Source organism: Trifolium pratense, linkage group LG7 (assembly GCF_020283565.1).
Source record: "Trifolium pratense cultivar HEN17-A07 linkage group LG7, ARS_RC_1.1, whole genome shotgun sequence".
In the NCBI taxonomy this organism is placed as follows: Eukaryota; Viridiplantae; Streptophyta; class Magnoliopsida; order Fabales; family Fabaceae; genus Trifolium; species Trifolium pratense.
Window position 1 is genome coordinate 4,900,918 of NC_060065.1, and position 16,186 is coordinate 4,917,103.

Consider the following 16,186-nt stretch of genomic DNA (forward strand, 5'->3'; position numbering starts at 1 on the left):
CAAAAACTTGATTCTAGGTCAAGAAAATGTACTTCACTTGGTTTTAAACCTGGAGTCAAGGGTCACATTCTATTTGATCTTAAGAATAAAGAAATTTTCATCTCTAGAGATGTGTCATTTTTTGAAAATATCTTTCCTTACTCTGCTAAGTCATATACTTCAGATATATCACCATCTTCTTCTACACATGTTTACAATCAACATGCTTATGATGACTTAAATTTTACATTTCCCTCCACACACACATCTCATCCACCCTGTACACCATCTCATTTACCTATTCAAAATTCATCTCCACTTTCACACACTTCACCTGCTGACACTAATACTCCTCTTGCAACTCATGTTTCTGACAACTACATTCAGTCTGCATCTCCCTCACCAAACAATTCTAATACCAATTCACCTAACTCACCTTCTCTATCTCCCATCATTCCACCTCCCATTACTCTTAGAAGATCAACTAGACCTTCCAATCCTCCTGGTTACTTACAAGACTTTCATTGCAACCTCATCTCCACCTCCAATAATGATTCAATTCAATCTACTTCCGCATCATCTTCTGAATGTAAGTACCCTTTATCATCTTTTATTTCTTATCAAAACTTATCTACATCACACAAACACTTTGCTTTTAATATCTCCACCCTCACTGAACCATCCTCGTATGAGGAGGCAATGCATGATGAGCAATGGAAGAATGCTGTCAATGTTGAGTTGGCTGCTTTGTTGAAAAACAATACCTGGTCTATGACAACACTACCTCCTAACAAGAAAGCAGTAGGGTGTAAATGGGTATTCAAACTCAAGCTACATGCTGATGGATCTGTTGAAAGACATAAGGCAAGATTAGTAGCAAAAGGTTTCACACAAACTGAAGGTATTGATTATATGGACACGTTCAGCCCTGTAGTTAAAATGACTACAGTCAGAACCTTTATGGCCATAGCAGCTGCTCAAAATTGGCCTCTTTTCCAGCTTGATGTGAACACTGCATTCCTTCATGGTGACTTAAATGAAGAGGTTTACATGCAACCACCACCTAGGCTGGTTCTTGATAAACCTGACTTGGTGTGCAAGTTACAAAGGTCACTTTATGGATTAAAACAGGCCAGCAGGCAATGGAATGCAAAATTAACTGAAACACTCATTGCCTCAGGATACAAGCAATCTAAGGCTGATTATTCACTCTTCACCAAACAGTCAACAACTGGATTCACTGTTATTCTTGTTTATGTTGATGATTTGGTGCTGGGGGGCACTGACATTAATGAAATTAATCAGCTCAAAGCATTACTCGATGCTAAATTCAGCATAAAAGATTTAGGATCTCTGAAATATTTTCTGGGTTTTGAAGTGGCTAGATCACATAATGGCATTTCACTATGTCAAAGGAAGTATACCTTAGATTTATTGCAAGATACTGGCCTTCTTGCAACAAAACCATGCCCTACTCCTATGCAGCCACAGTTACAGCTACATAAATCTTCTGGTACACCTATTTCTGATCCAACAACATATAGAAGGCTAATTGGAAGATTGTTGTACCTAACTCATTCTAGACCAGAAATTTCTTATGCTGTAAGCAAGCTCAGCCAGTTCTTAGATTCACCAACTGATGCACACATGCTAGCTGGTCTTCACATCTTGAAGTTTCTCAAAAATAATCCTGGACAAGGCTTATTCTTTAGCTCATCATCATCACTCACATTGAAAGGCTTCTCTGACTCTGATTGGGGAGCTTGTCCAGATACCAGAAGATCTACCACAGGTTTTTGCTTTTTTCTTGGATCATCTTTGATTAGCTGGAAGAGTAAGAAGCAAACAGTTGTCTCAAGATCTTCATCTGAAGCTGAATATCGTGCTTTGGCTCAAGCTACTTGTGAAGGACAATGGTTATTGTATCTGCTTCAAGATTTTCAAATTCAGCATGATTCACCCATCATAATGTACTGTGACAACAAATCAGCAATGCACATTGCTTCCAATCCTGTATTTCATGAAAGAACCAAACATATAGAGATTGACTGTCATGTTGTGAGAGACAAAGTTCAAGCCAACATACTGCATCTGCTACCAGTATCCTCCAAAGAGCAAATTGCAGACATATTCACTAAATCTCTACATCCAGGTCCTTTCCAGACATTACAGTCCAAGCTTGGAATGTTTGACATATATTCCAGCTTGAGGGGGGATGTTAATGACAAAAGCAAATAAATGAATTCCATCTCACTTGCCTTATAAGCTAACTGCTTTTGGAGTTGGTTTTGGCAGTTACAAACTGTTGGAGTTTGTTGTAAATAGTTTGTTAGTTAGTTAGATTGTTAGTTTGATCCCTTCAATATATAAGATAGAACATAGTGCTTGTATTCAATCAAGTTTTTCATGAATAAGAATTTCTATCTTTTGCTCATTTCTTTCTCTGCATATTCTTCTAGTTTCTCTGCAACTACTTCATCTTGTAGCTTGCATTCATGGCATACACCAAGCACAAAGTCTATTCTTCACAATAACTTTAGTAAAATTACCTATTATAATTTTTTTTGTTTACCACATTAAAACAACTATAAAATACTCAAACAAATTCGATCAATTTTCTCATGATCTTCAATCAATATTTCCATCAATTTATCTGTTCTCTTCAATCAATTTTTCCAGGTTGCTTTGCAACTTCCATCAATTTTTACACCCCTTTGCTTTTTTTGATTTTAAAATCTCTTACCCATGGCCATGTGTTACGATCAACTTGGCGTTGGAGGCTTTTGCTTGGTTGCCGATCTCCGCAGCCATATAGCATTGTATTATTTTATAGAAGTAGTATTCTTTCCGATCCTTATTATAAGGAACACTTTAAAAAAATTACACAGATCAAGAAAGCACATTTAACATAGTTATTTTTGTTTAATACTCTTATATATTTAAATTTATTTCATGTATACCCTTATTTAATTACTCTTTATTCGACTAACTTACTTATTTTTAAATTCTCTCTCATAATAAATAAGGGCATACGTGACATTGAACATTTAAAACATTTGAAAATTGGTCAAAATTTCTTATAAAAAAAACCATTTTTTTTTTCTTCAAAGTGTTCCTTATAAAAAGGACCAGAGGGAGTATATGAAAAAGAAAAGACAAGAGGAGGAATACCTAATGATCGGAGTCTGGACGAGTTGCATACACAGACATGCAACTGTTGTGTGAATATATGCCTTGACATGAACATTGTGGTTTTGATGATTGACAAAAGAAGTGTAAGAATGATAAGGATGCAAAAAGCGGAAAAGAGAATCTAGCTTTCAAGACTTGGTTTATAGAATTATTGGATTATGTAATCCATATTTTTTTAAGATCGTTATGTGTGTAGTAAAAATAGCTCTCAAAATAATATATCACACACTCACTATAATTTTTATTTAAATGTGATTTTGAATAAAAATATTTTTGCATAAATTGTGTTTTGGAAATTGCATTTTTTTTTTTCTCGTTAAATATTTTAGAACATGCTTTTGAACAAGGTCATAATTATATTTTAGCAATGGACTTGCTCTTTTAGCTTGTCAATTATATTTATGCATTCAACTTGTTTCAGTATGATCTCTTTCTAAACAATAACCATTTTGATTATTACCATAATCAATTAGCCTACCATTTGATTCAACGATCTTGTTTTTAATTTCTAATTGATGTTGAGCAAGAGATACAGCCATGCTGCGTATTTTTGGAATTTCATTCACAATTAAATATGAGCATATCATGGTAAAGATATTGCAACGGCTAGTTTATGCCTTCAAGTGCCAACGGCTATTTTATTAATACACCACTTTCATTTATCCTATAAATATATATATGTGTATTACCGTAGCTCATTAAACTAATACATTTTGCATGAAAATATATTAAGAATATTACTCATCACTCTCATTATTTTTACACTTGCTAATATATTTATTTGAGAGTTTTTTTATACTACATAGTTTACTTGTAGTACTTGTGCTTCAATTTGTTTTATCTACACATATGGTGTAATATCTTGTAACTCAATTTATTCCACTTGTATTGGGTGTGATCCCAAGGTTTTCAAGAGAGATGATATCTCTTGGTTTAGAGGCTCTTGCACAAGGGAGGTGATATCCCATTGTTTGTGTTGAGAGTTCTCGGTTGTAAAGGTTATTAGTTTATCCTGTTATAAAAGTTTGGTTTAGTGAAATCTCAAGGTGCTTTCCTTGGGGACTGGAGTAGGCCCTTTGTCTTTGGCCGAACCAGAATAATTTCTTTGTGTTTTTCTTCTTACCCTTTCATCTCTTTTATTTCTCGCTACAAGTTATTTTTATTTGGTTAAAATATTTTAAGTGCTTATTTTTAATAATTTTTTGAGTACACAATTCACCCCCCCCTTTTGTATCGTTTGGAGTCACGTGACTAACATGTTGACGGAGTGTGTTATTAAAGAATTCTTTAACTATTTTGCCGTCATACCGTTCAAATCATATTTTTAGATGTTTTACTTTGTACATTAAGTTTTCTTTTAGTGAATTATACTTTTCTAATTGAGAGATTGATAAAAAAAATGGGATTGAAAGGATCTAATTCCCTACATCTTCATGTATTTTGATCGGCGGATAACTTACTACATATATATGCAACATGTCTTTTTCATTGAAATACATTGTTGAAATTACTATTTTCATTTTATAACTTTTGTACTTAGTGATAAAGATCGAGGTGTATTGAATTGGGATTTCGATGGATTATTTTAGTAAAAAAGTCTTGAAGATTTTAAAAGATTTTGTGGGATTGTATTGACTTTGTGGGATTTTAATGACATTTTCAACAATCACGATTTTCAACAATCAAGACTTTAAAGAATTTATTACACAAATTTTCTAGATTTCAGAGTACTTTATGAATTTTTATGATTTCAAATAATTCAGTGATTTGTTTTCTAAAAAAAAAGTTATTGATTTCCTAAAATAACATACAATAATAATAACAATTAATCAATATAACAAAATAAAATCAATGAATCAAGAAAACAAAACAAATAAAAAAAAAATTACGTTAAATTGTTACAAAAAAAAAGTTATGTGAGCGTGTATTTTGAGCTTGTGAGTGAGAGTTATGTACTAAGTTAGTATTAGTACATGTATCTGTCCATCCAAAACCTTAAGGCAGTATGTTAATGAATAACCTCTTTTATAAATTCAACATTTTTCTCATTCATAATTATATTAGACTTAGGGGGGTGTATTGGATTGGGATTTCATGAGACAATTTTGGCAAAAAAAGTCTTGATGATTTTTTGAGATTTTGTTGGACTATATTGATTTTGTGATATTTTAAAGACTTTTTTACAGAGACTTTTTTACAATCAAGATTTTTAACACATGATTTGAATGGATTTTGAGAGATTTTTTTCAAAAAACTTTTTACAATCAAGATTTCATAATACTTTATATATTAAGAAACTTTTGTATATTAGGCAAATTTTAAAAGAATCAATAAATTTTAATAAAAGAAATTATATTTTTTTGGGAATCCAAATTTTTAAACAAAAAAAAAGCCTTACATTTTTTTCACGTATATGTTTCTAATCACAAATAAAAACCATTATCACCATTGATGAGAAAAGAAGCAGATGAAGGTAACGAAAAAAAATTTGCCGTAAAAAGTTGTATTGAATCAAAAGTTTGTAAAAAAGATGTAGAATTTGTTAAAATATTTTTTTGCAAAAAAACATATTTGATAGAAGAAGAAGAAGAAGAAGAAGAAGAAGAAGAAGAAGAAGAACTGATATAATGATGATGAAAGTAAAAAATCTTGGAGAGTTTGAAAAAGTCTCAAGTCTTTTGGTGAGATTCTTGAACAAGTGAACAAAGAAAAGAAGAAGGAGTGCAGTGATGATGAACTATGAAAAAATAAAGAAAAAAAAAATTTGATACAGTGATGATGAAAATAAAAAGTCTTGGAGATTTCAAAAAAGTCTCAAGGCTTTTGGTGAGATTGTTGAAAAAGTCTATCAAGTGTATTTTCAACTAAAAAGTCTCTCAAAATCCATTCCATAGAAGAATCCATCAAAATCGGTAGACTTTTAAATACCAGTAGACATTTTAAAAGTAGTACCAAATCTCAATTGAATACCAACGGATTTTATTGCCCTGAAAAAAAAATCATGTTTGTCTAATTGAATACCACAAGATTTATTTAACTTTTGTAAAAGTCTTGATTGAATACCTCAAGATTTTTTTGTCATAAAAAAGTCTTTTAAAATCCCATGAAATCTCAATCCAATACACCCTCCTTAATCACTTATACTTAAAATTCAAGAATGTTTTTTTGGTGTGATTTGTTTGGCAAGGACACGGTTGGCTTGTGGGACTTGGGACCAATTTTATCAATGATTTATGGATTTTGGAAGGACCAGTTTTACAAGGAATAAGATAAGAGTAGTGGAAATGAACGGTTAAAGCTTCATTTCTTCTTACAAATTTGCAGCAACTCTACTTGACTAGTGTTTTACACAATGGGCCTGAAAAAATATTGAGGCCCCCAAATTTTGGAGGCCCTGGGCTCGGGCCCAGCTTGCCCTGGCCCAAAACCGGCTCTGTCCAATGGTAGTACTTAATAAGTACTACACCATTGAAGATGATCTTAGAACTCAAAAAATGCTTACAAAAAATTTTATATTTGTCTCTCTCCAAAAACATTAGCAAAGTTTAAACCCTTAACCTCTCGAATTTAAAACCCGTTTTTTTTTGTTCAACAGGACCCATCTTTTTATCAAGCCTTTGGAGTTTCTTGACAACTTAGAATAAGAATATATAATTTTACATTATGAATCAAATTTTATGCCTAGTTCAATACTTTCGAGTTAAAATTGTTATTTCACAACAATAAAACACGTGCAAATAATTCATTATTGTGCAAGCTCAATAATGAAATTGTGATGCTTACTATTTTTTTACACGCTGTATAATTAATTAAAACTAGAGACATCACTACAATTAAAACCAAAGATTAATGAGTTCTTCCTACGACGGATTGTTCGGAAAAATTCGGGTTTAATTTTTTATGAAATAATTTTTTGTCACATTTTGTTATCTTCGCGACCGAACTTTAGATTATTGGAGCCTTTCCTCAGAAATCAAAGAACTAATGTAAAAAAAAAAAAACCAAAGACATAAAGAAAAAGTAGTAGTAATTTTCGTAACAGAGAAACAAACAAACAGTCACAACGAGGCTTCAATAATTGTTTGGTAAACGTGGGAAAAAGATTCCCTGCTGTAACGGCGTTGACGCAGTTACGGTGTGAACCGTCCGATCATAATGAATGGTCAGGATTATTTTAGAGTATATTTAATCAAAACCGATTGATCAAAAATCAATGGTAAAGATTCATTACAGTGTTAAACTGTGTGGTTTTTCAACTGTAGGAAATCCAGGTCCGTAAACGTGTATGTATCTAGCGCCTAGCGGCGCCTTCTACTGTGAGCAAGCCGTTCATATAGCTCATAGGTGCACAAGTGAAATGATCAATCCAAACCATTGATTAATAAGAGTGTAAGATATACGTAATGCACTTTATTATTGTCCATGCTCCTCTCCCATCTTATCAAATCCAGCTTTATTAAAAAAATTGACGCAAGTGTTGTAAATTTTATTAATTCAACATAATTATTCTTTTTATTTTTATAAAATGAATGCAGCAATAAATGTACTAAAATAATGTCTACAAGTTTTAGTTTAATCGACAAAAAAAATGTTAAAATTGTTAGGCCGGACGTCATGACTAAAGTTCAATTTTCAATTCTCTCACATATGTGTGTGTGAATTTATAGTGTCTTTGTCATTTTATTTATTTACAAAAATAATATATGTATACTAAAATAACAAAATAAATATGTATTTTTTTGAAAGTAGTGTAGTGGCTAATTGTATCTTAAAGGTGAATAAGTGGTATGTCCGGGTTCGAACATCGGCTTCTGAACATATAGTACGATGTCCCTACCAACTGAGCTAAAATTAGGGGACAATAAAAATTGTATTCTATTCAAGTTGTATATTTACAAAACAATATAAGTCCTATTTATATGACAATACAATGGACGGGTGAAATGAGTCAATGGTTAATGGGCATCCACTCAATTATTCATTATAAAAATAAATTAAGGACCAATTATCTAATTTAGCCTTATTTTTTTTCTCTCACATTTTTGCTTTTTTTGTTGTTTATTGCGTTTCTATTTTATTTTTATTTCTTTGTCAGGATTGGCTCAAGGGTAAGACAATTCAAACAAAGATTTTAGGGGCCCAAAAAAGAAAAAAAATACTAAGTCTTACTAAAAAAAAAAGTGTTCTTAAACATTCGTTATTACTATAAAAGCAAAATAAAAAGATATTGATTTCAGAGTGACGAAAATAGTACGTATTATAAGTAAAAAAAAATAGTAATTAATTATAGAGTAATTTTTTTTTTTTGCAAAATTATAAATTATAAATAAAAAAGTAATTAGTACAGTATTTACCAATGATGATAAATCTTAAGGCTTGAAAAAAAAATTTATAACAGAAAATAGAAAAGATTCAAGGTTGAAAAAATTAAAGGTTGAAAATATTTCAAAAAGACAAAAGGAAAAAAATATTATGATGCAGAAAGCTCACAATAAAATCTATGGACCCTTTAATCTAAAGGCCCTTAAGGGTTGCTCATGGGTGAGAGATATGATAGACTCTCTTGTTGGGATTGATTGCAATGTAAGTCCCACATTGCTAATGAAGAAAAAGAAGGAGGTTAAAAAATAGCTATTGAAAGTCCCACATCACTTAGAATTGTGAAGCAAGGAGGAAATCAAAGCTATATAATGGACCTAAGTTCTTTGTTTATAATTGCACCAAGCAGTAACACTTGTAAACACTTTAAGTTTATATTTGTGTCTTTTTGCTTTTCTCTTATGCTCTTGTTTAAGAGTATTTGAGATGTAGTTCAAATATTTACTTTGGAGAGTGTGGGTGTATTGGGGGCCAAGGGAATGTGGAGTGAAGTCTATGTGTTGTAACAATTTTTACATAGTGTTTATTCTCTGGTTGTCGGTTTTGACAACGACCGTGGTTTTTTTCTCCGATTTGGAGTTTCCACGTTATATTCTTGTGTTGTTGATTGCACTCTTTTATTTTCTCTATGCCGGTTTTTCCCAACAACTGGTATCAGAGCTCTTGGTTTGATCTAGGAGAGGGAGTTCCGCTGTGAAGTTTAGACTAGAGAAAATTGATGTTTGGCTTGTGGAAAATCAAGTCAAGGATGTGGTGATGCAATCTGGGTTACACAAGGTCAGCCTGGAGAGGCGGTGGTAATAATACTCAACATCAGCCTGGAGAGGCGGTGGTAATAATACTCAACATCGGTCTGGAGAGGCGGTGATAAGAATACTCGAGTTACGTCTGAAACAACAACTTATTATGAGGATGCAGAGGTGCTAGTGGAAGTTGAGAATCGGTGGAGTGTTGAGTCATGGACTTTGGAAGCTCCTATCACATGTGTTTGAAGAAGAAATACTTTTGAATCCCTAGAGCTAGTTGAAGGTGGAGTTGTTCGTCTTGGTGACGGAAAACTTGTAAGGTTCAAGGTATGGGTGAGTTTCTTTTAACACAGTGCGAGGTATTTTCTTGAACTTTGATGCATAGATAGTAGGTAGATTACTTGTTAGATAGTTCTACTATTATTGGTTATGCATCTGTTACTAGTGGTGATTCTCATGTTTTGGTTAAGTTGTGGATCTTCGGGTGGGTACTTGTTAGTGACATGAGTTTAGTTGGACTAGTGAAACAAGGTTTACTAGGTGATGTAACTAAACTGGAATTGTTGGAGCCTAACAATGGCCTGAGGTGGTTTCACAGATGTTTGAAGTTGTTCAAGTGACACATGGGCACTGGTTGACATGGATGCAAGGTGTGTGATGGTAGCGTGCGAGCATTGGTTGGCATTGATGCAAGGTACGCGGTTATCTCGATGGCTGATGAACTTCCAGAGAAAGCCAATATGGAAGTTGCACCATAAATTGTCAGTGAGGTTTCGAGATGAAATTCTTGGGATGACTTGGTTCCAAGTGAAGAAAAATCTTGGGATGGTTTAGTTTCAAGTGAAGAAAATTCTTGGGATGATTTAGTTCCAAGTGGAATATACTCTTTATGGTGGAGTATGATAATTTAATTTGTCGGTATAGACAATGAGAATTATGATTGTCGGTGTAGACAATGAAGATTGAAGACCATTACAATCAAGGTGGAGATTGTTGGGATTGATTGCAATGTAAGTCCCACATTGCTAATGAAGAAAAAGAATGAGGTTAAAAAATAGCTATTGAAAGTCCCACATCGCTTAGAATTGTGAAGCAAGGAGGAAATCAAAGCTATATAATGGACCTAAGTTCTTTGTTTATAATTGCACCAAGCAGTAACACTTGTAAACACTTTAAGTTTATATTTGTGTCTTTTTGCTTTTCTCTTATGCTCTTGTTTAAGAGTATTTGAGATGTAGTTCAAATATTTACTTTGGAGAGTGTGAGTGTATTGGGGGCCAAGGGAATGTGGAGTGAAGTCTATGTGTTGTAACAATTTTCACATAGTGTTTATTCTCTGGTTGTCGGTTTTGACAACGACCGTGTTTTTTTTTCTCCGATTTGGAGTTTCCACGTTATATTCTTGTGTTGTTGATTGCACTCTTTTATTTTCTCTATGTCGGTTTTTCCGAACTTCTCTCACCCTAGCCTGAGCCTGTATCTAGCCAGCTATAAATAGTAGTGATTAACAAGTTATAAGATCATCATCCATCCATCCAAACAAACAAACAAACAAACAAACAAATAGTCACAACAACGAGGCTTTAATCTGATTCTCAAGATGAGACCTGCTCTTGCTTTACTACCTCTCTTGCTTTTCTTGGTATGTTTCACTTTTCGTCCTTTCAATAGTATAGTACTAGTAACATTAATTAATAATAATAATAATAATATTCAAACAAATAGTAGTACTAGTAGCATTAATACTAATAATATAATATTCAAACAAAATGCTAATTAATGTATTTGAAGTCAGTGGTTAGTTTTGGTGATTTTTAATATAATTGAAATGTTTTAGTTGTCAACTTTATACCCTTTTACTTTAAATAAAAATAATAATCGAGTCTAACAGATTCCAATGCATGACTAGTCTATATATTCTTCCTAGATTTTTTATTTGGTGATGTTTAAGTATAGATTATTCTCAAAAATTGTTTTCTTAAGAACTAATTTTCATGTTGATAACGAAATAGCTATTTTGATTAGTTTTTAAAGAAAATTATTTTTAATAGAAGTTGAGAGAATGTTATTTTTTATTGATTCTATGGTTTTTTTCAACTCTTTTAATGATAAACTATTTTAATATTCATAGTTTTCAACTTGAGTGATTTTAATTTTTTATACTTTTATCAACATGAAAACCTTTTGATTTGTGCTTTTTTATAAGTTTCTAAAGAATTAATTTTATCAAAATTAATCTTAGAGAATCTAAAATAAAAATGAATCCAAAAAAAATCAACACACATATAGATGATTTGATTTTCAACATTGAGTTAAAATAAGCAACATTGCGTTTGATCTCCTAAGGAAATGAACATGATAATTTTAGTTGTACTATGTTTAATTTTAAAACTGTTTTTAAAATTTGACAAAGTGGATACAAGAGAGTGGACAAATATTAAAATTATTGTTCCTCACTAAACTAATGGACAACTTTTTATCCTTTACACAAATTACATAAAATACTAAAACAATATTTTAAACATCAAACATCATGCAAAGTAAAATTTATTCAATACCCCACGAACCATATTCAACGGGTGATGAAAGCAAAAAAAAATTATTCAATACCCCACGAACCATATTCAACGGGTGATGAAAGCAAAAAAAAAATTATTCAATACCTTAAATATTTTTCATATATACAATTATGTGATTATGTCCGGTACTTATCTTATATCGATTAAAGATACCCTTCATTTGTTGAATCAATGTTTATAATATGATTATAGACATACAAATAATGGAGTTAGCTTAATATTTTTTGAGGTGTCAAATATATATGTTTCAGTTGTAATCTAACTAAGGAAACCATATAAAAAAAGATATAATGTTTTCCTATGTTTCTTTAAAAAACTTTCATAGCTGATTAATGATTTTTTTTTAAAAAAAACTTAATAGCTATTTTGAAAACAAGACAATATTATTAACAACACATTTGCACTTACACCTCTACTTTTTTTTGTCTTACTTTTGTTTTTATTTTTTTGAAAAGTTTGCAGCAACGGTAGAATCAAGAAAGGATCTAGGAGAATACTTGAAACTTGCTGTGAAAGACCAACACACGGCAGAATATATTCAAGGACTCCTTAACATCAACGATAAAAAAAATCTCAAGACACAAAAGCCTAATATTAATGTTTTTGGAGATAAGGAAATTGATGCAAAGGAAAACAAAGGAGCCATTAAAGATTTTGAACCAAGACCTAATGGTTTCCTTTATCATGGGACAGATGCAGAGGAAAAGAAAGGAGCCATTAAAGATTTTGAACCAAAACCTAATGGTTTCCTTTATCATGGGACAGATGCAGAGGAAAACAAAGGAGCCATTAAAGATTTTGAACCAAGACCTAATGGTTTCCTTTATCATGGGACAGATGCAGAGGAAAACAAAGGAGCCATTAAAGATTTTGAACCAAGACCTAATGCTTTTCTTTATCATGGGACAGATGCAGAGGAAAAGAAAGGAGCCATTAAAGATTTTGAACCAAGACCTAATGCTTTTCTTTATCATGGGACAGATGCAGAGGAAAACAAAGGAGCCATTAAAGATTTTGAACCAAGACCTAATGCTTTTCTTTATCATGGGACAGATGCAGAGGAAAAGAAAGGAGCCATTAAAGATTTTGAACCAAGACCTAATGCTTTTCTTTATCATGGGACAGATGCAGAGGAAAACAAAGGAGCCATTAAAGATTTTGAACCAAGACCTAATGCTTTCCTTTATCATGGGACAGATGCAGAGGAAAAGAAAGGAGCCATTAAAGATTTTGAACCAAGACCTAATGGTTTCCTTTATCATGGGACAGATGCAGAGGAAAAGAAAGGATCCATTAAAGATTTTGAACCAAAACCTAATGGTTTCCTTTATCATGGGACAGATGCAGAGGAAAACAAAGGAGCCATTAAAGATTGTGAACTAAGACCTAATGGTTTCCTTTATCATGGGACAGATGCAGAGGAAAAGAAAGGAGCCATTAAAGATTTTGAACCAAGACCTAATGGTTTTCTTTATCATGGGATAGATGCAGAGGAAAAGAAAGGAGCCATTAAAGATTTTGAACCAAAACCTAATGGTTTCCTTTATCATGGAAGAGATGCAGAGGAAAACAAAGGAGCCATTAAAGATTTTGAACCAAGACCTAATGGTTTCCTTTATCATGGGACAGATGCAGAGGAAAACAAAGGAGCCATTAAAGATTTTGAACCAAGACCTAATGGTTTCCTTTATCATGGGACAGATGCAGAGGAAAAGAAAGGAGCCATTAAAGATTTTGAACCAAAACCTAATGGTTTCCTTTATCATGGGACAGATGCAGAGGAAAACAAAGGAGCCGTTAAAGATTTTGAACCAAGACCTAATGGTTTCCTTTATCATGGGACAGATGCAGAGGAAAAGAAAGGAGCCATTAAAGATTTTGAACCAAGACCTAATGGTTTTCTTTATCATGGGACAGATGCAGAGGAAAAGAAAGGAGCCATTAAAGATTTTCAACCAAGACCTAATGGTTTTCTTTATCATGGGACAGATGCAGAGGAAAAGAAAGGAGCCATTAAAGATTTTGAACCAAGACCTAATGGTTTCCTTTATCATGGGACAGATGCAGAGGAAAAGAAAGGAGCCATTAAAGATTTTGAACCAAAACCTAATGGTTTCCTTTATCATGGGACAGATGCAGAGGAAAACAAAGGAGCCATTAAAGATTTTGAACTAAAACCCACGGTTTCTAGCAATGAAGAAAATTACATTGATGTTAAGTAAAAGAAGGATTTTGAGCCGAATCCAAGTGTCATGAAATATGTTTCATAAATAAGTGTAATAATATGCGCACAGTGTGTTGGTCGTCGTCTGATTGGTACGTCGTTTTTGGTTTTCTGTCTTGTTGTGGCGTTCATTTAGTTCATATTGAAAGATCAACTTCAATCAATTGCAGATTCAATCTATGATTTGGAAGTCAACGTTGCAGATCCAGAAGCATGAATATTACGGTCACTTTGATTTTATCATATTATTTGTAAGCATTTTACCATTGTAATGTTATTATTAACTTGAATATTGTGAGTTTGTTCGCAGATTCATCCTTTTCGTTTTTAGAAAAATTGAATTTGTATTTGTGTCTTATGTATTCTATCAATTATTGAAACGAATGAATATCTTATTTTTAGTATAAAAATATGTAATAATAAAATAGAAAGCGTATTATGTAGCTTATTTAAGTAAGCCGCTGCATATGTTCAATGATTATTAAGTATGTTTTTATATATGAAAAAATGATGTACAAAAAAAAATTTACTAAGTATGTATGATATATTAAGCTCTTTGAATAAATGTAATCTGATTGATGGAGCTTATAGTAAAATAAATTGTCTTTTTAATTTGTGGTGGATGGGTTAGAAACTTTAAAAATGTTTAGGTGATCTTATATAAGATTTTTATTGTGATTTTAATCATAATAAATTATGATGTAGAGATGTACTCCCTCCGTCCCAAAATATAAGACCTAGTTGATCACTACATGTATGTCGATGCACAATTTTGATCACTAATATCTTTAATTATCTATTTGTAAATATTATAAAAATTTGATATTTTGAAAATACTCACCTTGCAACGTTTTGAAAATGAGGCAGCAGACAAAAACTGTTACTTAAAGACAAAAAACCGTACCTCTGTCTTAAGGCAACAGTTAGCCAAACCGTAGCTTATACTGTGTTTAGGAACGGTTTAATGACTGTGGGTACAGAAACTATGCAACAGAGTCAAAACCGCTGCCTATTCCACTTTAAAGGTGCGGTCTTGAAACATTGCTTTAAAAACTGTTGCCTAAACTTCAAAAATGTTGTAGTACTATCAAAACAAATCAAATAAGATCTCATATGTTAATGTTTACATCTATATGTTATTAAAAATATACGGTCAAAACAATATAAATGAATAGTACATTTGGCCAACGATCTTATATATTGGGACGGAAGGAGTATCGACATTCAATTTGAATTGGATACTGAAGGTTATTTGGAATTATTTGCTTCCATTTAAATTGGATACCGAAGGTTATTTGGAATCGGAGGTTTAGCAGTTCCATTGATTTTGATATGTAATCAAATTTTCTAACTGTTGTTTTGTTCAACATGTAGATATTATGATGCTTATATCCACATTGAATTTTGTAAGCATTATGTTACATGAATGTAGTAAAAAAAATTGATTAAATGAATATAGTAAATATTGTGTGATGACAATTTTAGCAAGTGAACTAAATTCGTCGCTAAGTAATAAAATTTATAAAGTTCGTATCCGCAGGGATTGTTTCAATCTCGACAAAACAATCGAATCATATTTAGGATTAATAAATAAATTGCAAAGGGGGGTTTTCAGATTGATTTGTAGTAACAATGACAATAATTAAAATTGAAAAAAGGTTGAAACGTAAACTTTTATGAGAGAAAGACGATTAGAAATTATTTTGAATCATCTCTTTGTCCCTATCTGGTACTCTAGCTTCTAGCCCTCAACAATAAAATTCTTATAATTACGATAATTTAACAAAATAGACCGAGTCCAATTCCTTGGCTCATCGATCTCGTTTATCTAATATAGCACCCTAATTCCTTAGGTGAAACTAATATTATCAAAAGCATGAATGACCGTTAAATTCTTAATCATACCAACTAATTCTTTATTCCTAAAGCAATTACGATTGGCAAACAATTAATCTAGTTCCAGTATAAACCATAGGGTCAATAGTGATTTATAACTTAAAATCAATTCGAAAGTGATCAATTAATGAAAAGCAATAAACATAAAATTAACTGAATAATTATAAGTTTCTATTGAATAAACTAGAACA

At 32.0% G+C, this 16,186-nt stretch overlaps 1 protein-coding gene across 2 annotated transcripts; it reads left to right on the top strand.

Moving 5' to 3' along the window:
- The first annotated feature begins 10,813 nt into the window (after positions 1-10,813).
- LOC123896822 lies at positions 10,814-14,483 on the top strand. 2 transcript variants are annotated; one of them, XR_006804645.1, is made up of 3 exons: positions 10,820-10,938; positions 12,331-14,191; positions 14,270-14,483. XR_006804645.1 is itself a non-coding variant. In XM_045947210.1 (2 exons), exons 1-2 carry the CDS (start codon positions 10,897-10,899, stop codon positions 14,095-14,097), a joined length of 1,809 nt encoding a protein of 602 aa, XP_045803166.1. In that variant the 5' UTR covers positions 10,814-10,896; the 3' UTR covers positions 14,098-14,483. The 2 variants fall into 2 exon arrangements, 1 of the variants encoding a protein (XP_045803166.1); XM_045947210.1 differs by having other exon boundaries at positions 10,814-10,938; positions 12,331-14,483.
- Positions 14,484-16,186: the final 1,703 nt, after the last annotated feature.